The sequence below is a fragment of the Sinohyriopsis cumingii genome, chromosome 13, assembly GCF_028554795.1.
Source record: "Sinohyriopsis cumingii isolate HCF-2022 chromosome 13, ASM2855479v2, whole genome shotgun sequence".
Classification (NCBI taxonomy): Eukaryota; Metazoa; Mollusca; class Bivalvia; order Unionida; family Unionidae; genus Sinohyriopsis; species Sinohyriopsis cumingii.
This window is the reverse complement of record NC_142973.1, coordinates 14,024,630-14,049,764: the sequence shown is the minus strand read 5'-3', so window position 1 is coordinate 14,049,764 and position 25,135 is coordinate 14,024,630. Positions and strand designations below refer to the sequence as shown.

The 25,135-nt window shown below is 34.1% G+C and overlaps 1 protein-coding gene across 2 annotated transcripts in view; it reads left to right on the top strand.

Annotated features, from left to right (window-relative positions):
* LOC149784961 (serine/threonine-protein kinase BRSK2-like) overlaps nt 1-25,135 on the top strand; it is a 250,696-nt gene that overhangs the window by 177,121 nt on the left and 48,440 nt on the right. The window contains exon 14 of one of the 2 annotated variants that reach the window (XM_089978615.1): nt 11,616-11,821. In XM_089978615.1, coding sequence (XP_089834741.1) covers nt 11,616-11,821 — 206 coding nt within the window. Of the gene's footprint in view, nt 1-11,615; nt 11,882-25,135 lie in introns of both variants that reach the window. The other variant, XM_089978614.1, reaches the window with a different exon arrangement.

Below are 25,135 nucleotides of genomic sequence, written 5' to 3'. Positions count from 1 at the left end.
ACATTGACTCATTAAAGACAGTTAATTTCAGATGTACATTATCCTGTTTGGGAATCAATACTTGACATTGACTCATTAAAGACAGTTAATTTCAGATGTACATTATCCTGTTTGGGAATCAATACTTGACATTGACTCATTAAAGACAGTTAATTTCAGATGTACATTATCCTGTTTGGGAATCAGTACTTGACATTGACTCATTAAAGACAGTTAATTTCAGATGTACATTATCCTGTTTGGGAATCAATACTTGACATTGACTCATTGAAGACAGTTAATTTCAGATGTACATTATCCTGTTTGGGAATCAATACTTGACATTGACTCATTAAAGACAGTTAATTTCAGATGTACATTATCCTGTTTGGGAATCAGTACTTGACATTGACTCATTAAAGACAGTTAATTTCAGATGTACATTATCCTGTTTGGGAATCAGTACTTGACATTGACTCATTAAAGACAGTTAATTTCAGATGTACATTATCCTGTTTGGGAATCAGTACTTGACATTGACTCATTAAAGACAGTTAATTTCAGATGTACATTATCCTGTTTGGGAATCAGTACTTGACATTGACTCATTAAAGACAGTTAATTTCAGATGTACATTATCCTGTTTGGGAATCAATACTTGACATTGACTCATTAAAGACAGTTAATTTCAGATGTACATTATCCTGTTTGGGAATCAGTACTTGACATTGACTCATTAAAGACAGTTAATTTCAGATGTACATTATCCTGTTTGGGAATCAATACTTGACATTGACTCATTAAAGACAGTTAATTTCAGATGTACATTATCCTGTTTGGGAATCAATACTTGACATTGACTCATTAAAGACAGTTAATTTCAGATGTACATTATCCTGTTTGGGAATCAATACTTGACATTGACTCATTAAAGACAGTTAATTTCAGATGTACATTATCCTGTTTGGGAATCAATACTTGACATTGACTCATTAAAGACAGTTAATTTCAGATGTACATTATCCTGTTTGGGAATCAGTACTTGACATTGACTCATTAAAGACAGTTAATTTCAGATGTACATTATCCTGTTTGGGAATCAATACTTGACATTGACTCATTAAAGACAGTTAATTTCAGATGTACATTATCCTGTTTGGGAATCAGTACTTGACATTGACTCATTAAAGACAGTTAATTTCAGATGTACATTATCCTGTTTGGGAATCAGTACTTGACATTGACTCATTAAAGACAGTTAATTTCAGATGTACATTATCCTGTTTGGGAATCAATACTTGACATTGACTCATTAAAGACAGTTAATTTCAGATGTACATTATCCTGTTTGGGAATCAATACTTGACATTGACTCATTAAAGACAGTTAATTTCAGATGTACATTATCCTGTTTGGGAATCAATACTTGACATTGACTCATTAAAGACAGTTAATTTCAGATGTACATTATCCTGTTTGGGAATCAATACTTGACATTGACTCATTAAAGACAGTTAATTTCAGATGTACATTATCCTGTTTGGGAATCAGTACTTGACACTGACTCATTAAAGACAATTAATTTCAGATGTACATTATCCTGTTTGGGAATCAGTACTTGACACTGACTCATTAAAGACAATTAATTTCAGATGTACATTATCCTGTTTGGGAATCAGTACTTGACACTGACTCATTAAAGACAGTTAATTTCAGATGTACATTATCCTGTTTGGGAATCAGTACTTGACATTGACTCATTAAAGACAGTTAATTTCAGATGTACATTATCCTGTTTGGGAATCAGTACTTGACATTGACTCATTAAAGACAGTTAATTTCAGATGTACATTATCCTGTTTGGGAATCAATACTTGACATTGACTCATTAAAGACAGTTAATTTCAGATGTACATTATCCTGTTTGGGAATCAATACTTGACATTGACTCATTAAAGACAGTTAATTTCAGATGTACATTATCCTGTTTGGGAATCAGTACTTGACATTGACTCATTAAAGACAGTTAATTTCAGATGTACATTATCCTGTTTGGGAATCAATACTTGACATTGACTCATTAAAGACAGTTAATTTCAGATGTACATTATCCTGTTTGGGAATCAATACTTGACATTGACTCATTAAAGACAGTTAATTTCAGATGTACATTATCCTGTTTGGGAATCAATACTTGACATTGACTCATTAAAGACAGTTAATTTCAGATGTACATTATCCTGTTTGGGAATCAGTACTTGACACTGACTCATTAAAGACAATTAATTTCAGATGTACATTATCCTGTTTGGGAATCAGTACTTGACACTGACTCATTAAAGACAATTAATTTCAGATGTACATTATCCTGTTTGGGAATCAGTACTTGACACTGACTCATTAAAGACAGTTAATTTCAGATGTACATTATCCTGTTTGGGAATCAGTACTTGACATTGACTCATTAAAGACAGTTAATTTCAGATGTACATTATCCTGTTTGGGAATCAGTACTTGACATTGACTCATTAAAGACAGTTAATTTCAGATGTACATTATCCTGTTTGGGAATCAATACTTGACATTGACTCATTAAAGACAGTTAATTTCAGATGTACATTATCCTGTTTGGGAATCAATACTTGACATTGACTCATTAAAGACAGTTAATTTCAGATGTACATTATCCTGTTTGGGAATCAGTACTTGACATTGACTCATTAAAGACAGTTAATTTCAGATGTACATTATCCTGTTTGGGAATCAATACTTGACATTGACTCATTAAAGACAGTTAATTTCAGATGTACATTATCCTGTTTGGGAATCAATACTTGACATTGACTCATTAAAGACAGTTAATTTCAGATATACATTATCCTGTTTGGGAATCAGTACTTGACATTGACTCATTAAAGACAGTTAATTTCAGATGTACATTATCCTGTTTGGGAATCAGTACTTGACACTGACTCATTAAAGACAGTTAATTTCAGATGTACATTATCCTGTTTGGGAATCAGTACTTGACATTGACTCATTAAAGACAGTTAATTTCAGATGTACATTATCCTGTTAGGAATTTATCTTGTTAGGAAAATAATACTTGACATTGAATGTTAAAGTGACTCTTAGAAATATAGGTAATTTCTGGTTTGCTGTAACCTGTTATGAATACACTATCTCATACTGACTGAATACGTACCTAACTAGAGACAAAGGCAGATTGTGAAAATACACTCAGGAAATGTCTATTTTAAGTACAGTGGTTTCAATGCAACAATTTTTTTTATATAGAAATATTCATTATCACAGGTTCCATAATGTTACCATAATATGTCTGGAATTACATTATGAGAAGTGGTTCTGTAATGAAGGAGAGCTGTAGCTTGCATTTGGGGAAAAGAAGAAACCTTTTGATTTTGGGGTCAAGCAAATGTCAGGGTCATAGGGATTGAAGGAAGAAAAAATTGTCCACATATCTTAACTTTGTGTACCAGTTACCTTGACCAAAACTTAGTAAATGGCATGCATTTTATATAAGGAAGATGCTTATTGATCTGGGGATCAAAAGGTCAAATGTCATGGTCAAGGTGACTCTAAGAAAAATTGTTTCCAGACATTATCTTAAGTTCTTTATCACCTGCTTTAACCAAATTTTATTTATAGCAATCATTTTCAGACAAGAAAGATGACTGTTAATATTTGGTCAATAGGTTAATAATGGCCAAGGTCACAGACAGGAAAAAATCCCGGTTAACACAAAACTACTTCATTTATTTACCACATACAAAGCCTAAACATTGTAGATGGTTTGCAATTTAGGCAAGGAAGATGCCTATCAGTTTTGAAGTTCACAGGTCAAGGTCAAAGGGAATATAGGACAGAAAACTTTCCACAAAATAACTTGCGTCTTATGTGGCAAACCATGACAAAACTTTATTGATGGCTTGTATTTGAGACAAGAAATGCACAGATTAATTTTGGGACTGATATATAGAGTGTGAAGGTCACCAAGACGAAAAGAAGAATGTTCTTTCCACAAAACAGCTTGATATGGCAAGTGTATAATGTACCCATTTGGAGTGTTCTTGTTCAATAAATAGCCCAAAATATGTTACAGGCATAGTATTGCTTCTTTGTTTAAAAGTAGGACTGAAGGTTTTCACATGACAATGGTTTTTTTTTTCTTTCTCAATCTTGGGCAAAGATGATACTTCCTTGGATTTAAATTTGTTCCTTTATGGAACCTTTTGGGAAATCTTTTTTTTTTTTCAGATTGAAATAACAGATTTCCCCATTTACTTTGAATGTTTTCATTTAAAATGTTTTGAATTTAAAATAGGCCATGTGGTTAAATAATTTCAACTACAGTTTGCAATATTCACTATGCTGTATATATGACAAAAAACAGTTGACAGTAAACATAGAATATATGATGGCTTAGTTGAGTCTTACTGCAAGGAAATATTATTTTAATTACAGTCACACAGTACAGTTCAAGACATACCTTATTTTTTGACTGTCAGAATCAGATTGCTTGGAAAAGATGATTGTTTTTTTTTTTAAATCTTGGGTTATAATACCAATAAACTTTGATGTTGAGTCACAATACTGACCTATCTTAAAAGTATAGCTGACCTATTTACATATTGCACACATTTAATGGTAAAATCAGTGGGTGTTACTTTAATGACTGATTGGTATTCTGGCAGACTCTTACTGGGAAGTATCAGTGAAGGATCACCAGTCTCCTCTAGAAGGGCATTAGCAATTCAGCAGGTGTAAGTTTCCATGGCAACCAGATTTATTTTTGATGTTGTGCACATTTCATTTTCTGTCTCATTTTTTTTTTAAATTTTGGTAATGCGTAGAGAAATTGAAATCAGATATACATGTATTAGCTAAAATAATTTTGTTCATTCTTATGTTTTATTTACTTTGTTACATTAATGTATATTTAAAAACTACTGCCGTAGGCATGTAATTTGTACTTTATTTTGTATGATTGCAAACATTAAGAAACTTTACAATCGGAAGTTTTATTGTCTTCCTTTCCCCTATTAGCTTTCATGTGGGGGGTCTTTTATAAAATTGTTCTTGAGCCTAAAAGGTGAGGACTGTACATTGATTCCATAATATTTTATTCCCATAAAGTTTTCAGTTTAACTATCATATTGGTTTGTGCACCCAGCTATAAAACCATAGACCCAGATTTGCCATCAGATACTGCATCCGCAGCAGATCATGGCCTGTAACACTCCTCATTCTCTGGCCTGAAGTGAACACTGTATACAAAGATCTGCCTGCACATTTTGTTTCAACACGTCTGGGTCAATGATATTTGCAGCATACTGTTCCAAGACTTTATTTTATTGTTACATGCATGTGATTGGTTCCGTCGTTATGACTTCTTTATGATTAGTTAAACTGTTGTTATGTGCATGAAATGGATAAAGTTGTTGTTATATGCGTGTAATTGATTGAGTTGTTACATGCATGTAATTGGTTTAATTGCTGTTAGATGTATGCATGTGAACCTCCCACATAGGAGATTTTTCCCGAGTTTAGAGGTATCCCCTATCCTTCCTGTCACTCACTGAAAACTCTCACTTATGCAATGCATTTAGTGAAACATTTAATCTTCCATTATTTTCACATTCTGGTTCCAGTGTAGTATATTTACAGTAATTTGACTGATCAAATGACAGAACAGGCTTAAGCAGGTCTGGTTCCAGTGTAGTATATTTACAGTAATTTGACTGATCAAATGACAGATCTGGCTTAAGCAGGGCAAGACATTGATCCTGTTGACATGGTCGACTGGCTTCATTTATTGAAGTTTGGTGAGGTGCATCATCCTGTGTGTGAGCAGAAGTAATTTGGAAAGGACTACGCATGTTAATTGATCAATGCTGGGTTACTAAAGAGCCCAGTGAGAATAAAACAATCAACATTACTTTGAATCTCTCCACAAGGTATATTCGGCTTTGGTGTTTAAAGTTATCGAGATGGATTAGAGTTTATTGATTATGGTTGAATTTCTAAAGAGCTTAAGTGGCATAAAACTGGGTTGGTTTGACTTTGATGTTTGTCAAGATATCTAAGCACATCAATGTCAAAACATCAAAATCAAAGCAACCAAAACCTCAAAATCCAGTGATGGTTGGAAATAAATTGGAATTTGGATGCTTGCAAACATGTTCAAAGGAACACGAATATGTATTCTGCTCTGTCTGTAAAGCTGATTTTAAAGTCTGTTACAATGGCAAAAATGGCACCATGCATCATGCAGAACCCTGATCTCATTAAAGTCTGTTACAATGGCAAAAATGGCACCTTGCATCATGCAGAACCCTGATCTCATTAAAATCTGTTACAATGGCAAGAATGGCACCATGCATCATGCAGAACCCTGATCTCATTAAAATATGTTACAATGGCAAGAATGGCACCATGCATCATGCAGAGCCCTGTTCTCATTAAAGTCTGTTACAATGGCAAGAATGGCACCATGCATCATGCAGAACCCTCATCTCATTAAAATCTGTTACAATGGCAAGAATTGCATCATGCAGAACCCTGATCTCATTAAAATCTGTTACAATGGCAAGAATGGCACCATGCATCATGCAGAACCCTGATCTCATTAAAATATGATACAATGGCAAGAATGGCACCATGCATCATGCAGAACCCTGATCTCATTAAAGTCTGTTACAATGGCAAGAATGGCACCATGTGTCATGCAGAACCCTGATCTCATTAAAATCTGTTACAATGGCAAGAATTGCATCATGCAGAACCCTGATCTCATTAAAATCTGTTACAATGGCAAAAATGGCACCATGCATCATGCAGAACCCTGATCTCATTAAAATCTGTTACAATGGCAAGAATGGCACCATGCATCATGCAGAACCCTCATCTCATTAAAGTCTGTTACAATGGCAAGAATGGCACCATGCGTCATGCAGAACCCTGATCTCATTAAAATCTGTTACAATGGCAAGAATTGCATCATGCAGAACCCTGATCTCATTAAAATCTGTTACAATGGCAAAAATGGCACCATGCATCATGCAGAACCCTCATCTCATTAAAATCTGTTACAATGGCAAGAATGGCACCATGCATCATGCAGAACCCTGATCTCATTAAAGTATATTATCCACAACAAGAAAATATGCATTCACTGAAATCCTTGATTGTGGAATCTCCATCAAATGTTGATAAATTTAGAATATTTAACAAATTTAAATTAGAGCATAATCTGTTATGAATGACCTATCTGCAGAATGCTACCAGTGATCAAGATTTTTTTGGCAACACTGCTATCAATGATTGCATCACAAACCTGATTTAAACACCAGTGACTCTGATTTAATTCTTTGTAAACATGACTGTAAACTAAACTAAAAGTACATGTCACTAACAGCCATTGTAATCTGTAATGTCTGGGAAGAATGGGGTCCATCTCATTTCAAACAATTCTAGTCAGTGATATTCATTTTCCTTATTTGATCATCATTATTAAAGAGTGGTGGTAGTGATGATAGGCTCAAAGTCATAAGGCTGTAATGGCAACATGTATTTACTTCATGTGAAGAACCTTACTGACATTAAAATTTTAGATTTAGACCCAGACAGTACTAATATTGAGCAGTATTGGCAGCCAGTCAGCAATCTGAGTCTACCCCCAGTCTGGAAATGATTTAAACTTCTTGGTAGAGTTGAACATTCCTGTTCTGTCCTGACCATACCTGACCTGTCATATATGTACAGGCATTGTTCATTTTGTTGTCAGCCTGACATTACAGTATCTTAACAATGTTGGCTTCAACTGTAAACAGCCATAAAATTCACTTACAAGATAAGTGCCTAGACAGGTTGTTCCATATACAAAATCAAGCACAGGATGTATTTAGAATTGACCTTTACTATGCAGCCTTCATGAAATTATTCTGTATTTCATGTAATTTTTCGTACATGAAAAAATGATTATTAATTTCTGAGTACAAAAAATTATATTTAAAATAAATAATTATCATTTTATGGTACTGACTGTGTATGAAAATTAAAGGGATCATACCCAAACAAGGTCTATGGAACACACGATAATCGACAACTTAAAGGTACTAACATACAAAATAAACATACAAATGTTGTCTCATTCTGCTGTTGACACAAGAATCCAGTTACAAAGTACTCTTAAAGACTTTGTTGTTATTAATGAATGATAGAGAGAGAGAGAGAGAGAGAGAGAAATGGCTGAAATGATGATGTCACACTGTGCAAGCTCATCTGCATTTAGAGCATATCTGGTCCTTAGTAGCTGTTAATGGTATGTTATGTTGGCAAAATGATTAAGATGGTCTGAACATGTATTAGTTGTGGGTATTAGTTATCGGTAAATTTGTGTGCAATGATATGAGCCCACATTGTCCAGAAATTAATTGCAACTTGTAATCTTACAGCAACAGTGACCTCATTATAAGATTGCAATAAACAATAAAAAAAACTACAAAAAAATCTTTTTAATTAATGCATTTGTAAGTGTACAAGAGAGAGGGAGAGAAATATGAAATAGTGTTGTGTCACTGCGCAAGACCGTATTTATTCAAGGTGGTTTTTATTTGTAGCTTACGGAAAGTGAAAGAAAAGAGAGGTTACAGGTCAATTATAGCTGTATTTTCAGTTACCTGATGATTGCAATCTTCCTCATGTACTAGGACATTACTATTATCCATTATCAATTAACACCTCTAAATCAACGATTCATTCTTGCTTTAATATGATATACATTGTTACAACAACCACATGGCTGTGGGATTGAACTCCTAAAAAGTGACAGAAATTTACAGAAGTATTCAGAGATTATCTGAGATGGTGAACTATTGTAAAAAATAAATTCACCCTTGCAATTATGGTAGCTGTGTTACTCCCGTTTGGTTCAAAACACCAACAAGTTTACACTGTTAATCAGGTTAAAATTTATAAATTCATGAATGAAATGATTACATCTTTGTACATTTATTACATCCTTGATGCTTTTATTTTTAAAAACAGTGGGGACAGGTTCAAACAAATGGAAGGATAAGCGAATACTATAGCATTAAGGTTACTTATGGTACTTGTATAAAACAAATGCAACCGTTTCCTTTGCAATTTGTTCTAGACTGATAAGAAGTTGGCAAATTAGGCATATGCTAATTATGACTGACGTGCTAAACATTAAGTGGTGTTGAACTTAGCTCTTGAAAACTGTAGAAATTGTACTCGGATTTATTCTCAAGGCATGAATCTTTATCTGCTTGGCCCAAGGGACTTCATAACATTTTGCTCAGCCCTACCAGTCGGGACAAGATGATGAGTGGTTGTTCTGCACAGTGATTATTCAGGTTCTTGATTTCTGAGTTCGACAGACTAGAGTAGATTTCTTTCCCTTTGCACAGCAAAGTAATATATTGATATTGGGTTAATTGGCTGCAGGGTCAAAGTTGCTATCACTAAATATTGATCTGGTGACTGCATTTCATTTCTGGATGATGACTTGAGCACTCCATATTTGTTCAAAACATTATCATTGATTTGATTTGTGTACCTTGAAAGTCAGTTGCTAAAAATACATTTGGCCTTTTTGCAATTCATTACCGACCAGAATTTAACTTAAGCTTGCTTCAAATGGTTTCAGCAATATTTGGTACGTGTATTTTAATCCTTTTATGTAAGAAAGAGCCCTGTTGATTTGATAACTCGAATTACCAGCTGAATTTTTCAGTAACTGAGTTCATCAAAATTTAGTGCATATTTTTTTCATTTGCCCTTAAAAGAACCCTCTGGATTTTAGAGTTGGTAGTTTGAAGATAAAGGTCAGTGTTGCTAAAATTATATTTTATTTCTGGATGAGGATTGTGCATGTTTCCATCTTAATTTTTCAGAGTATCATGTGCCATGTGTGATACTCTTGTTTTTATTACTATCCTAGTATGCAATTTTGTTTTTATGTTTCTTGTGTATTTTTGTGTTAGTCTTAATGCAGTATTGTGGTCACAATATATACATGTACATCATTATTTTTTTTAATATCAACAAAAAAGGTATTTGAAGGTGATGTCCAAATAGATGATGCTTGGTTCTCTTAATGTCATGATAAGCTTTGATACTTGTTTACATTAAAATCTTTGCAGTTCCTCTCTGCAGGTCTATTAAACTGATAGCATAATGAATTTCATTCTGTGCTTTTGATTTTTGTAAAACATAATTTTCAAGTGCCATCCACACTATGTAATACTTATAAGTAGTCAGAAGAAACATAATAAACTTCATTGTTTGTTGCATCTTGTGACTGAATTTGTGGGAATAATTGGGTGGGTTATCAGTTGCTGTAATTTCAAAGCATTGTTACACTAATTAGAAAATGAATATGAAATCATTCTCAACATATGCTGTAAGGAAGGCAATCATTCTCAACGTATGCTGTAAGGGAGGCAATGACTCGGGTAATCTTGATTTTAATTGAGGTCATATTAAAATACCTTTTTAAAGTAAATTTATTCTTCACATATACCATATATATGTATACTCGTTTATAAGTTTAGTCAATCTGCAAGCAACAAAGATCCTGATCTGTATAGCATAATGCACCAGCATATCAGGGTTCTCTGTTTTCTGATTACTACTAAAAAACTGCACAGACCCAGATCTGCTGGCACATCATGCATTCACAGATCTAGGTCTGTGCAGTATGCAGTAGATTTGACTTGTATGCAAGTATATACAATTAACAGACTTTAGGATCACTTGGCTTCGGTATCACATATTCTTTAACATATTTATCCCATTCTTTAACATACTTCTTATCACATATTCTTTAACATTTTATACTTATCTAGCATCACTAACAACCTAATTGTTTTAAGAAGTACAGTGTTCAAAATACATGGGTATGCCATGCACAATTCACCCTATATTAACTAGTTCACCTTTGAAATTCATCAAAGTTTGACAGTATGTATGTAGGAAACAAATGCTGACTCAAGCAGAATTGAAAAATGTGCATTTAAACAGTTAAAGGAAACAGTTAACAGTTTTTTACATAGATTTCAATCATAAAATCACCAGTTCATACTCAACACAATTAGGGCTGTGCCTGGTGATCAGATTGTGTTCCTGATTGCTAAAATTTAATATTTTAGTTGTAATAATTGCACAAAAGACGAGTCAGTTGGGAACACTGATACTGGATCTTATTTGAAAACTTAACCTAACTAATTAAGAGTGAATCATTAAATTTAAACAGAAGTTTTTAAAATTATTCAAGGACCAGTTGTGTCATCTTTGAAACAGTTTTGTTTTATATTTTGAGAGCCTGAAGGTTATTTTAAAGAATACATCTAGTGGTCATATGTAAAAGAAAAGCTGGAAACTAATATGTTATTAAATGCTGATGGAAGTGAAATAACTTTAGCATGACTTTGATCTGTTTGGAAAGATGAATTGGTACCTTTGTCTAGAAATTTTATTGCAGATATCATTGAGATGCATATATGATAATTTTTACAAGAACCATATTTAGTTATCTTCTACAATATGAACATTTCATTTCCTGAATCTCTTTTTTTTTTTCACTGTAGCAGACGGAATACCAGTTTGTCGGGTAGCCCTAGCATTTCCCCAGTCTCCAGTCCGAAACTTCCCTTACGGCGAACCCCCTCTCACAGCCCATCAGCCACCCCACCAAGTTCCCCAAATATTCAGACCACACCGTGGAAGTCAAGACTTCATACAATCAAGAACAGTTTTCTGGGTTCTCCACGCTTCCATAGAAGAAAACTCCAAGGTATTCCGCATCCCTACTGCAATGGTTTTCCTAGCCCTAAGGAGCCTCTTCTCTTGCCAGGTGATTCATTTGCATATTGATCATGTGACCATGCTGCATGACTTACTATGAATGCTGACTGGTTGGTGTGGTAAGTAGAGAATGAAACTACAAGTGGGATGGTACTGTCCTCCATTTTGGTTCCTGATTAGTATGTGGTTTTCCCACTGACATTTAATACCGGTCATGTTCCTAACTATTTCTTTGACCCTAAGCAGCTGTTGCATGGAGAGAAAGAAAATTCAAGAACATTTCCCATGTTCATTCAGTAAGAAACAGGACAAAATGTCTTTTGTATTATGATCTTTTGAATTTATATAAAGATCATTTTTTTTAAATTTTATTTCTGTGACTCAGGAATGTCAAATAGTATATTTTCCTTGAGGAAACTTTGAAGGTAGATATAGAAGTATACTCAACTTTTTATAACACATTCCCTTTTGGTATAGGTACAGCTCTTAAATTCATTGTATTTTATATTTTTTCTAATACAATTGCTATGTATTAGTTGCCTGGCTTCAAATTCATGACAACAACATTCTTAGTTCCCAGGTTATAATATAGACGTGCATTTATGATATATTCCTTTGTTGTGCATCATCTGTCATCAGTTGTGCATGGTATTTGGCATTTTCAACTTTCTTTAAAATCTCTCAATGGGTTTTGACTAAATTTCACAGGCAGCATCATGTATGAAGGCCTATTACAGTTGTGAAAACTATACTGTTCCTCATTAAAATATGGCCACCATTTCAAAAAATAGAAAAATCTTGCAACAAATTATTCCCAAACATTTCAACAATGTTAACCAATGTTCAGAGAATGTATTCTGGTGCAAAGGAGTATCAGATATTTAAAAAATTATGCTTGGGCCTCGTAAATAATATGGCTTTTCTTGGTTTTGTTTGTAACTCACTTTTCACCCAACATTTACCAAAAGTATGGCATGGTTGCATGATCTAATTACAATCTTTTGACAAAAGATCTTGTCAGTATTACTGAATAGCACAGTGTTAGACAATAGTTAAATATGAACTCAGTATAAATACTTAGATAATTTGTGTGTGTTGTATCTTTCTGCAGATCTGAAGTTGACCACATTTAGCAAACAGTGTGCCTTGGTGGTGCTCAATAGTTTTTTATTTTGCATAGATTTAATTTTTAAAGAAAAAGAATTTCCCAGGTTTCCTCACTGGTTATACTGACTATTTAAAAATGACCTTTTATATTTTAGTTATTGTTTACAAAATGTTTAATTCCCTTTATTCTGGTATTTGATTGATGAGTGTATTTTGGGTTACATATACAACTTGGTCTTGATTCAGATGTGCACCTATCAAAACACTGCTTGCTCTCCTTGGTCATTTTCACTTCCTGGATGTCAGAGGTAAATTGAGGGGGAAAAAAGGAGCCGATAGCTATTTTACATTTTATATTTAGTAATTCATTCATTGCACTCTCAGAAAATGTTTCTGTCTAGTCTGCCAAAAATAATTTTCCCTATTTAAATAAGAAGAAATCTCCAAGCTATTCTGCATTCCTACTGCTGAAGATAATGCATCTTAGACTCATTCAGGCTGGGGTTTTTTAACACATGGGAGCAGCCATTTTGGTCAACCATGTGATTAGATCATGTACAATTTCCATAAGTACAATATCCAATGCAATTTCAGCCACAGTACATGAAAGTAACATAGAGGTATGCCAACATTCTCTCCATTGTGCATGTTGCACATGCAACTAACGTCACTTTACACCTGTCACTCTCTCAGAAGTTCATAATATCTGTAGAGCACCCCCATAAAGAACACATAAGTATTATTATTGTATGATTTGATTTTGGTTGTATAGCTGAAACATTTAAGTCACAACCATCAAAACGGTCCTTTTGGATAATTATAATGTTTGTTTTCCCCACAGAGCAGTATTCATAAGTAAATTTTACTTTTAGGAAAGAGATATAACAGGTCAGGCTCATGAAGGTCAGATGTCAAAGGGTAAAATGTTTGCTTATTTTTCTAAAACTATACAGCAATATCTTTAGAGCATCCCTTGTATTGAATTCTAGTCAGTGTCCAGTAGACACCTAATTATATTAGGATAAATAGTAAGCATCATAATGATAGTGATGTCTGATATTGTTACATATGAACAAAATGAAATCCTGACTGCTCACAGCATTAAAATAAATAGAATTCTGTTTGTTTGGGATTTTTTAAATTAATTTTATTTTGTATGTCAGAAATGTTTTTGGGTCCGCAGGCAAAAACTTAGGAAAACCCAGAAGCAAACCTTATTATTCATTCAGGCCTAATATGCTTTCAGATATGGTTACTTGTACTGGTACTAAGAATAGAAAACCTTTAAATTAAACTGTTCAGAAGCATTTTGGAGTAAAGGCTTTGCATATTGTATAATTACATCAGTCTGCCAAAAAGTATGGCAGACAAACATTTAAACTACTTCTCAAAAACAGTTCAACGATATTTGATTACATTGACAGAAGGCATGTAGGCATGGAGGTTTTTCAAGGTTACGTAAATGTGACTGTGACAATTTCAATCAAATTTGACAGCAAGCATTTGGACATGAAGACTGATGCCAGTCAACTATGCAATATGGCTATCATTACTAAATATAGAAAAACCACTAAATGACTTCTTCAGAAATGAGCACTTACAAATCTGTATCAAATTTGAGAGAAATTATCCTGTCATAAAGCCATTTAAATATGTGTAGGAGATGCCATTCTGCTATCCAATATGATTACTCTATGACCTCAAGTCTAAAATCCTTGATAAAGATTTCTTTTGGGCAAAGACTGCTCAATTGAGTTTAACCAAATTTTCCTAGAAACCATTCTGGCATCATTATGAAGTTGGAAAGAAATTGCAAAACATTCATACAACTGTTTTCCTAACTCCTCAGCATGTTCTTAAAGCCCCAATGCCACCATTATTATGTGCAAAAAGCTGTTTATGCCAGTTCATCTGAACAATATTGAATCTTGAAAGATATTAGTCCAAAACATCATTGGGTTCGATCAAAACCAGATAACACATTATGAACCATATAATTTCTCCCTCAAACTGAGAAACCTGCCATTTTTCCTACTTTTAATGATGTCTAGATTGCCCTAATTGAAAAAATGTGTTCATCTCGCATCCAATATGGCTGCCACAGTGGCTGCATTTAAATTCTTATTTTTCCAGATATATCAGATATGCTATCAGCACTCAGCAGTTAAAAACAAGGAATGATGTTAGCATAAATTACTGAAAATTCATTTTTGTCAATAGAGTGTCAGTCCCTTCGAGGGAGTCTTGTTTTTCATATTATGCAATATTACTAATTAGCCTGGCAATGTAAAATTTTTGGATTTGAAAATACTTGTCGATGGACAAGTGGCTTTTAAAAAGTATCTGCCTAACCTTGAATATGTGGTTGCAGGTTTCATGGAATTTTTTTGACCCATATCCCCAAATCTTGACTGCTGTACACCTCTTGGGTACATTTTTCATTATCATGATCCTTATATTTTAGAAAAAAACTAAAAAATCCCTGATTTTTCTTCAGTGCATGTATGTTACACAAATACATGTAATCAAAATAATTACTTGAGCTTTCTATGACATTTTTGTTCTTGGCAATTCATTTCAAGGAGAATTGCAGATTCAGCAATTGAAATATTTACAGTTGATTTGTCAGCAGAATTTCAGTGCACACTCACATGTGACCAGTAGTGTTATGTATTTTTGAAGTTGAATTAATGACAAAAGTTACCAGTTTCTAGATTAAGTTCCTTAAAAAAATAAATATTTTAGCATTTAATTTATAAATTATTAATTTACTGTATATACTTGCATATAAGCCCATTCACGTATAAGCCAACCCCCAAACTGAACAGGTATAAACACTAAAAAGTGCATGACCTGCATATAAGCTGACCTACAACTCCGAGACATCTCAAGATGCACGAAGTAAGTTCTAAATGCATTTATTTAGGCAAACTTATATTTAAAAATATTACATGTATGCTTATCTCCAGGAAGGCATGCATGATTATTAAAAAGAAATGGTATAGACATGCTTGAAAAGTAATCTAATTTTCTGTTTTCTTATTGTTTCTGCCTAATTTAGATTTGTGTATAATTTGATCGAATGATGACAAGAATTTAGCAATCGCGAGTTGCTGTAACACTACTTCTTACTTTTGACTCGATTATTGTTTGTTTATGAAATATTGCATTGGACATTTTATATCAGTGCACCGGTAATTACGTTTTTATTTTGCTTTGAAATTGTAAATACCTAACTCATTAAAATGTAATCCCAGTATGACAACACAACGAACAACAATACGGTTTGATTCAACGCTCGCACTTAGGCTACTGAATGTATTTACTTAATGGTGCCACCGCATGGGCATTGTAGGATTGATTATGCACTGAATTAAGTACATCCCTTGGAGTCAAATCATGGGCACCATTGCGCTCAACTTTTATGATATCTCCAAAATACATTAATAAAGTTTTGGAAATAATGCTTCAAAAGTTATGCTAATACTTTAAAAGCTGAGTTGTAGTTCGCTTTGATGTAAGCGACCTTACACCATACTTGTCAACTTTCATGCGATAATAAAAAAATAAACCACAACAATACATGCGTGAACACCTGGCATTTTTACACCATATATACCAAGGTTAATTACCATCATTAAATTAAAAGAAGGAATGAAAATACCACGCTGCAATTGTGTCCTCAGAAAGCTAATTCAGAGTACATGTTTTATAATAAACAATGCTAAATGCTTTATGAGTTGACAATAAGGGAATAAGGTCAGATATACAAAGAGGGAAAAATAGTTGCCACATGTACGGTACCACGAGGCTGCCTATTTAGGTACCTTTCATTCAACAAAATTGGGAATCCTTTATTTGCCAATCAATTGCTGGTGCTTGCATAAAACACAATAATGTAGAACGTGGTTTATTTGAATTATGACGGAGGGCCAATCGTTTTTTTTTAAAAATGCTCCCGTGGCCTAGTGGTTAGAGCATCTGCCTAAGATGCAGGAGGTCAGGGGTTTCGATCCCTGGCCGAGTCATACCAAAGACTTATAAAAATGGTACTAACAGCTGCCTTGTTTGGCGCTCAGCATTAAGAGGTTAGTGTTAGGACTGGTCTGCCTGGTGTCAGGATAATGTGAATGCCTCAGTGCTAGACATCACCTTAAACTGCCACACTGCAGACATCGTAGTGATATGACTGAAAAGTTGTTAAAGCTACGTTAAAAATCCAAGTCATACACACACACGCAAAATATGTCCATGGATAAGGATTAACTTTTATTTAGTCGCACTGGCTTTCTTGCTTGTGTTTTTTTAAAGACTAATCTTTAGCTGTTGTGCAGTTTGACCACAGCTGACCAGAATATGAAAATAGGGCACATCCTGGGGAAAAAAGCGCAAGTCACAGGGAGAAATGGCGAGTATTTTTGCGAATTTGACGCATATTGGACCAGGAAGATCGATCAATATTTGGTGAAAACAAGGTTTTAAAAATGCCATGAAAAAACTCCCGATTTTAGGTCCCAATCTCTATTTTTTTAATTCAGTCTCCCTACTTGGCTTTTGAAAGTTCATAGGTATGCCTTACACCCCGTTTTACAAAACTACAGTAATCGTGTTAATTTTATGGAATAAAAGGCAATTACACATCAGTGTACTGGTATAGTTATCATCAAAATTCCCTCATCACAAGCCAGTTTCAGGGTTTTAATGATTAACTGGCCTGTACTGCTGCTGCAAAACGAAAGACAAATTCGCCGACTATCAACATAGGAGACGCTGAAACATCAAGATTTCCATTGTGTGGAAAGTTGTGATGTTTGTTCAGCTAAAACGCAAAACTACAATTGATTGATGTTGATCTTAGTTGATCTATATGAGAATTTTAGCCTTGTATAATTAAAAGTGCGTAACTTTTTTAGAATATTACCTCAATTCGTTGGATCGTTTATATCATTGAAAATGAGTAACTCGTGAGCACATGATTCATCATAAATGAAACAGCTATTAAGGACTAGCTGAAGTGTTGTCTGGAAGAATGCAATTTGGTCGAAACAATGAATAAAGCAAACCCTGCATCTATGTTTGGGAATAAGTAAGGATTTAAATGACACTGTGCATGCTTTGCACTGTGTAAGTACTGTACATTATAGTTCAGCATGATCTTCCTGGTAAACTCAACATGCCCGCGAATTATGAAGTCTGTATTTACCTTTATTTAACTTTGTGTTCGAGCAATCAGAAAATATGCACATACAAAATAATAACAAAATCAATCATCGTACTTTACAACAGTTTAATAATTGTCGGGTCACCGAAAGTTACTTTTTTACATGCCTATGTCTTAGGACACTGAAAAAATTATTGTTTCATGTCCAAAGATTTACAGCCATTAAAGTAGTCAACACAAAGACCTAAAAACTATTAAGTTTAGACATTGGCCCATGGATAAGTCGCCCCCCCCCCTTTCTTCCAGGCCTTTATTTTTTCCTAAATTATTCTGCTTATATGCGAGTATATACAGTAAAATGAAAACATAATTTTAGATAAAAAGGAAATTGTTTACCATTAGATGCAATGCATACTGTGCAGTCAGAGACAATGCACATGTATAATTTGGGAGTCCAAAATATTGTGAAAATTGATCTTACTGTGAGTAATGTACACCAACAACTAAAACCTTGCCAATCAAAGGGTGTATGGTTTATTGATTTCCCAAGTACATCGTAAAATTGCATACTTATTATTATTATTATTATTATTATTAATGTTGTTGTTGCAGTACTCTACCATTTGTTAACAAACAAGCTAAAAAATTTAATTCATTCATCATTCATATCACATCTCTGTTTTGGAAACAACTAGCACCTTGTTGCACCTCATATCATCTTTGACTTTATTCCATCCAGCATTCTCACGTAATGGGCTGTAATAGAAACACATTCAAATGAAGACTGTTAGTTAAGCTTTACTGACAGGGTCATGGTTTGGTGTAATCATTAGAGCATAAACACAACTAATGAAACCTTGTCTGCCATTAATTGATCAAATACTGAGGCTAATGACTGATGAATTAATGATTGTATGTGAAATTCACCACCATAAAGAATTCTTCTCCACTGATTCTATCTCAGATGTAAAATGCAAAAATGAGTAATTTCTTGAGTAAACAACATTATATGAAAAGATAAGACTGAAAAGGCAAACCAGGATTAGGGTCAAAAGTTCATATCTGGAATATTCTAAGTTCACTGTTACGAAAAATAGAAAATCCACTATTGCTAAAAACTGGAAAACCTGTAAGCAGCCTTTTCAAAACTGCTGAATCTAATTGACCAAAATTGACAGAAAAGCATCCAGGCAGAATGACCGTTCAGGTTTGTACAAATAATGCCAATCCACCATATAATGTGATCACTGTTATTGAAAATAGAAGAGAAAAAAAACTTCTCTAAATTTTACATATATAGAAGTTGACTAAACATGACAGAAAGCATCCTGGAATGAAAACCTTTTCAGATCTAGCATCTTGTACTAAAATAGAAAAACATATAAGTGCCTTCTCAAAAAAACTGCTGAACATAAAATTTGACCAAATATTTGACAGAGCATCATGACGTAGAAAAAAATCAAGTTTATATGGCTGATGCATATCAATCATCAAACATTGCCACTATTACTAAAATTTGAACACCTTAAAAAGCACTTCTAAATTACTGAACAGAATTTTATCATATTTGACAGAAAGATGTTGGTATGAAGACTTTCAGATTTATTCAAATATGACACCATTACTAAAAATACCACATTCTCGAGATGATGACTTTTCCAAAAGCATTAAATAAAATTGGACCAAATTTGACAGTGCAAACCTGACCTGAAGACGCTGCATATTTGCAAAAAAGATAAACCATCAGATATGGCCACTTTTAATAAAATTAGAAAAATATTTAAACAACTTCTTCAGAAATACCACTGAATACAATTTAAACAAATTTGTTAGAGCATCGTGAAAGCTTTCTCATTTTTACAAGTCTGATCCATCATCAAATATGGACTTCATTACTAAATATAAACACCTTTGAAGAATGTCTTTAAAACCACTGGAATTTTTTTATATATAATTCAGTGGAATCTGCCTTTAAAGACCACACCTTCTTCCCCCACCAAAAAATTTGGTTTCTTGATGGGATCCACCATGAAATGTCATAACACTGGATAATACATTTTTGCATCAAGAGTTTGGTCTTCTCACTGGTGGTCCATCATAGCTTTGTATGTGTCAGAAAGCAGGTTGCATGAAGACCTTTCAGATTTATTCAGATGACACTGATCAGCTGTTAACCCTTTACCTCATAGAGCATAGTGACAAAGTGCAGCTCGCTATACATAGAACACAGGTTACCTAGTCGACCGCATACGCATAGCTTGCCTGTGAACTATTAAGCAATGTAGTGTATGTTACGTTTAACAGCAATTTTAACCATTTTACATTTTTGGTACACATCTTTTACATGTGGAACAATTTAAGAGTAAAGTCCGATTGTTATAGCTGTGTAATTATTTATCACGGAAGAATTTGTTATGTGCTTTAAAATCTGGAGAGAATTCGTTCACCGTCATGTCAGTGAGGCCGTGTGACCAACCGTAGAGCTGCCATTTCTCATACTCGAAATTTACAAGTTTTTCATCTGTGTCTACATCACTAAGTCATCTAAATTTGATAATTTATAAAAACTAATTGCAGCCTATATCAATATCAGAGCCTTTACCTAGGTTATTGAATCTTTCATAGTTGTGATTCTAATCATGAAAACTTCGTAAGTACTGAATGAAATCCGCGACCACCATTTTGGAGAGTGGAGATTACGACCCAGTTACTTTAAATAGCAGATATCGACCAGAACATAAACGGTGACCACGTGATCTGACGTAATTGTCATTCACAGAAATGAATGTAGTATCTAATAAGGGGTTTTCCCCGAAGGTGGCGCTACGAAAACCAGCTTAAAATGGCTGATGTTTACAGCAGACGTCAAAAGGTGCTTCTATGGGACTTTTGTAGAAGCGTCAAAAGTCGCCTCGATGCGACTTTTGTAGAGGCGTCCAAAGACGGTTGTATGAGGTAAAGGGTTAAATAAAGCCATCATTTTCACTTAGAAGATTAAACTAAAAATAAGCATCCTGGCCTGAAGACCAGCATGAAAATAGTTCAAGTCTTTATAATTGAAGTCGATCCATCATAAAATATGGCTGCCAATGCAGATAGAAAGTTCTTTAAGTAATTCATTTAGCAAAACCACTTCACAGAATTCAAGCAGTCCTGGAATGTAGACCTTTGAAATTTATGCAAATCAGTCATCAAATATGGCCAGAGTTACTTAAAATAGAAGTGCATTTTAACTTCCATTCCAAAATCTGCTGAAGTGAATTTGAGCAAGTTTTAAGGAAAGTATCTGACACAGATGATTTTCATATTTGGACAAATGATGCCAAGCAACCACAAAAAGTAGAAAAACATTTACATTTCTTTATATTAAAACAACTGCAGAACAGATTTTGACAAACTTTGATGCAGTATCCTCTCAGTATTGGACAGACATGTTGATATGCCAAGAAATGTAGATGAAGATAGAGAGAAAAAATAAATCTTGAAACACTTGTTTTCATGTACATGCATCATTGTAAGGTTTGACAGAAAGCATCCAATGACCCAGATTTTGTCCATTTGCTCTTGGATGTGGCTGTAAGACATGTGATCTCAGGCCCACTTTTTTCACTTTTAAATCTGTAATGTTGAAATTTGACCATAATATTTGTATCTGTGTCCAAATCTTGATTTTGTAAATTATCATTTTAATAGGACATGTATATGATATTCTGTTTTGTTCCTGTACACTGAATATACAGATTGGCTGGCATTTGTACTGAAATCAACTTTTTGGGCTGAAAATAGATTATGTCATTGCCATAGACTGCTTTCTATTATGCGGTATTGTTTTTCAGACAAAGCATCCATCGAGGTGTAGATTCTTGTAACTTTTTTTCATACTATTTACTATTGGCTACAACATTTATGATATCTTTTTCTCTCACTGCCTTGATATATTATTGAATAGTAATAAAAATAACAAGAAGAATAATAGCAAAGCAGGCATCAACATGTATAATAATAACTTTCATATCCATCCAAAATTCGGAGGAAAATAACTGAATTCTTCGTTACAGTAATACTGCCACTGCTACAACTCTAAAGAACCTAAATAAAGCATTGCTGAGTGTTAAGACAATTTAATTCAAATGTTATACAAATATCAAGATCTTGCATCTATATGTACTTTCAAATATCAGTACACTTATTGGTTAGACACCTTGCTCAACTTCCATTTAAAACAGAAGAAGAGAAAAACCTCAAAACTTATTAAATACTTTCGCATAAAAATTGCAGCATATTGCCCTACCATCCTAAAATTGCAGCGTATTGCCCTACCATCCTAAAATTGCAGCATATTGCCCTGCTATCCTAAAATTGCAGCATATTGTCCTGCCATCCTAAACTTGCAGCATATTGCCCTACCATCCTAAACTTGCCAAATTGCCCTGCCATCCTAAACTTGCAGCATATTGCCCTACCATCCTAAACTTGCAGCATATTGCCCTACCATCCTAAACTTGCAGCATATTGCCCTGCCATCCTAAACTTGCAGCATATTGCCCTACCATCCTAAATTTGCCAGATATTGCCCTGCCATCCCAGACTTGCAGCATATTGCCCTACCATCCTAAACTTGCCAAATATTGCCCTACCATCCTAAACTTGCCAAATATTGCCCTGCCATCCTAAACTTGTAACATGTTGCCTTACCATCCTAAACTTGCAGCATATTGCCCTGCCATTGTAAACTTGCCAAATATTGCCCTGCCGTCCTAAACTTGCCAAATACTTCCCTGCCATCCTAAACTTGAAAAAATGTTGCCTTACCATCTTAAACTTACAGCATATTGCCCTGCCATCGTAAACTTGCCAAATATTGCCCTGCCATCCTAAACTTGCCAAATACTTCCCTGCCATCCTAAACTTGCAACATGTTGCCTTACCATCCTAAACTTGCAGCATATTGCCCTGCCATCATAAACTTGCCAAATTGCCCTACCATCCTAAACTTGCTGCATGTTACCTTACCATCCTAAACTTGCCCTACCATCCTAAACCTGCCAGATATTGCCCTACCATCCTAAACTTGCAACATATTGCTTTACCATCCTAAACTTGCCAGATATTGCCCTGCCATCCTAAACTTGCCAAATATTGCCCTACCATCCTAAACTTGCAAAGTATTGCTCTACTATCCTAGATTAGCAAAATGTTGTCCTACCATCCTAAATTTTCTAGCAATAGAAGCCAGTAATAGCATGATGAAACAATTTTAGGCAATAATAATTTCCATTTCAATTTTAGGCAAGAATTATTTCCTTTTCAATGGGACTATGATTACAAAAAAGGCACTGGCTAAATGAAAATAGCACATTCCAAGATGTAAGACCACATACTTATGTTGATTCTAGAACTGAATGGTTCAGATAAAGGATGGCTAGCATAATGTTTAATCCATAATAAATTAGCCCAACCAAAACAAAAACAAAATGCATGTTGTATGATATCAATGGATGTGCAATAGTTGTGTGATATCAATGGATGTGCAATAGTTGTGTGATATCAATGGATGTGCAGTAATCACACATCATCTAATAATGTCATTAAATTGTATTATTTGCTAATTTTACAAAGCTACTGTCAATTTTGCCAATTTAATGTTTATAATGCATTTGTTGGATAATTCTTTGTAGAACATTTCTAGAAAATTAATGTAGCACTTCTGTAGTAGATAACTTCTCTCATGTATATGGTCGTTTTGGAGTACTTTTTTTACGAGACAGTCAAGCAACTTAAAATGAAAATAAACTAGACAGTCATATAAAACAATGAAACACAGTAAGATGACTAGGATGTGGGTCATTTTCCCATCAAATTCATAAACAAGTTCTCTTTGTAAAACCTAAGGTCAGAAGACCATGTAAGCATGTTTACAAATATTATCTTAAAGTTCAAAACACAAAAGTTAACTATGCATTAAGTTGTTATGAAAATGACCTTTACAATCTACAATCATGGACAACAGTTAAACACTATATAGATATATATAACACTTTCCATCTACACTGAACAGTTTTGTTGATTCTGCCAAATTCTTGTGCTACACTGTAATCTGTATCCTTTCGTAGTTATCTGCTGATGTATTAACCAGACATTGAAACATGTCAGTATTTTATGGGTTACCTGGACACTTGATAAACTTGTAATAATGATGCATTAATCAATCACTAATATAAATGGGATTGTCCGGGATGCACTTTTTCAACTGTTGGTGCCTTGAAGTGAATTCTAGTATTTTTCTTTTGTCTCCTTAAAATTTTGTGTATCTCCAGGATTTTTTAGATCATGGAGACACCGTGTCCCCTGTTCTTGGGATTCTGTGTAAAATGTTGAATGTGCATTTGAAGCTCCAAAACCATCAAAAGTTTCCTTTTGTTTAAAAAAATGAATTCCACTGGAAGAAAACGGGTATGGTTTCTTGTTCACATTACGTTTTTCACGTTGTTTTTTTACCTATTACCAATAATGTATTTGATAAGAAGTTATCTGACTTTAAATCACATTAAAATGAAAGACATCAGCTTTGTGAACTTAAAATTCAGAATTTTCTTTAACTTGGCTGCATTGGCAATTGTAAGAGCCACCTTACTCTTAACAAAATTTCTTGACAATTCAGTTGTCAGTTGAACCAACCTAAGAATTAAACCTTGCATGGTGTGGGTGGATAGATTAGTGGATGCATATGTTTTGCAAAACACATATCATCAGTACATGACAGTAGCTGAAACTATCAAACCCTACATAATCCAGCATTCTAATGAACCTAATAATTTGTACATGTACCCTGACAATTTGTACCTGTACACTGTGCAGGAAAAGTTGCATGATGCCTGCTCCTTACAGTTTTAAATCCTTCAGACTACCGTATATACTCGCTTATAAGTCAAGCCCAACTGCAAATAACTAAGATCCTAATCTGCCATAGCATAATGCACCTGCATACCATATATTGTATATATTGTTTGTTCTGCTGATTACTCCTAACCAACT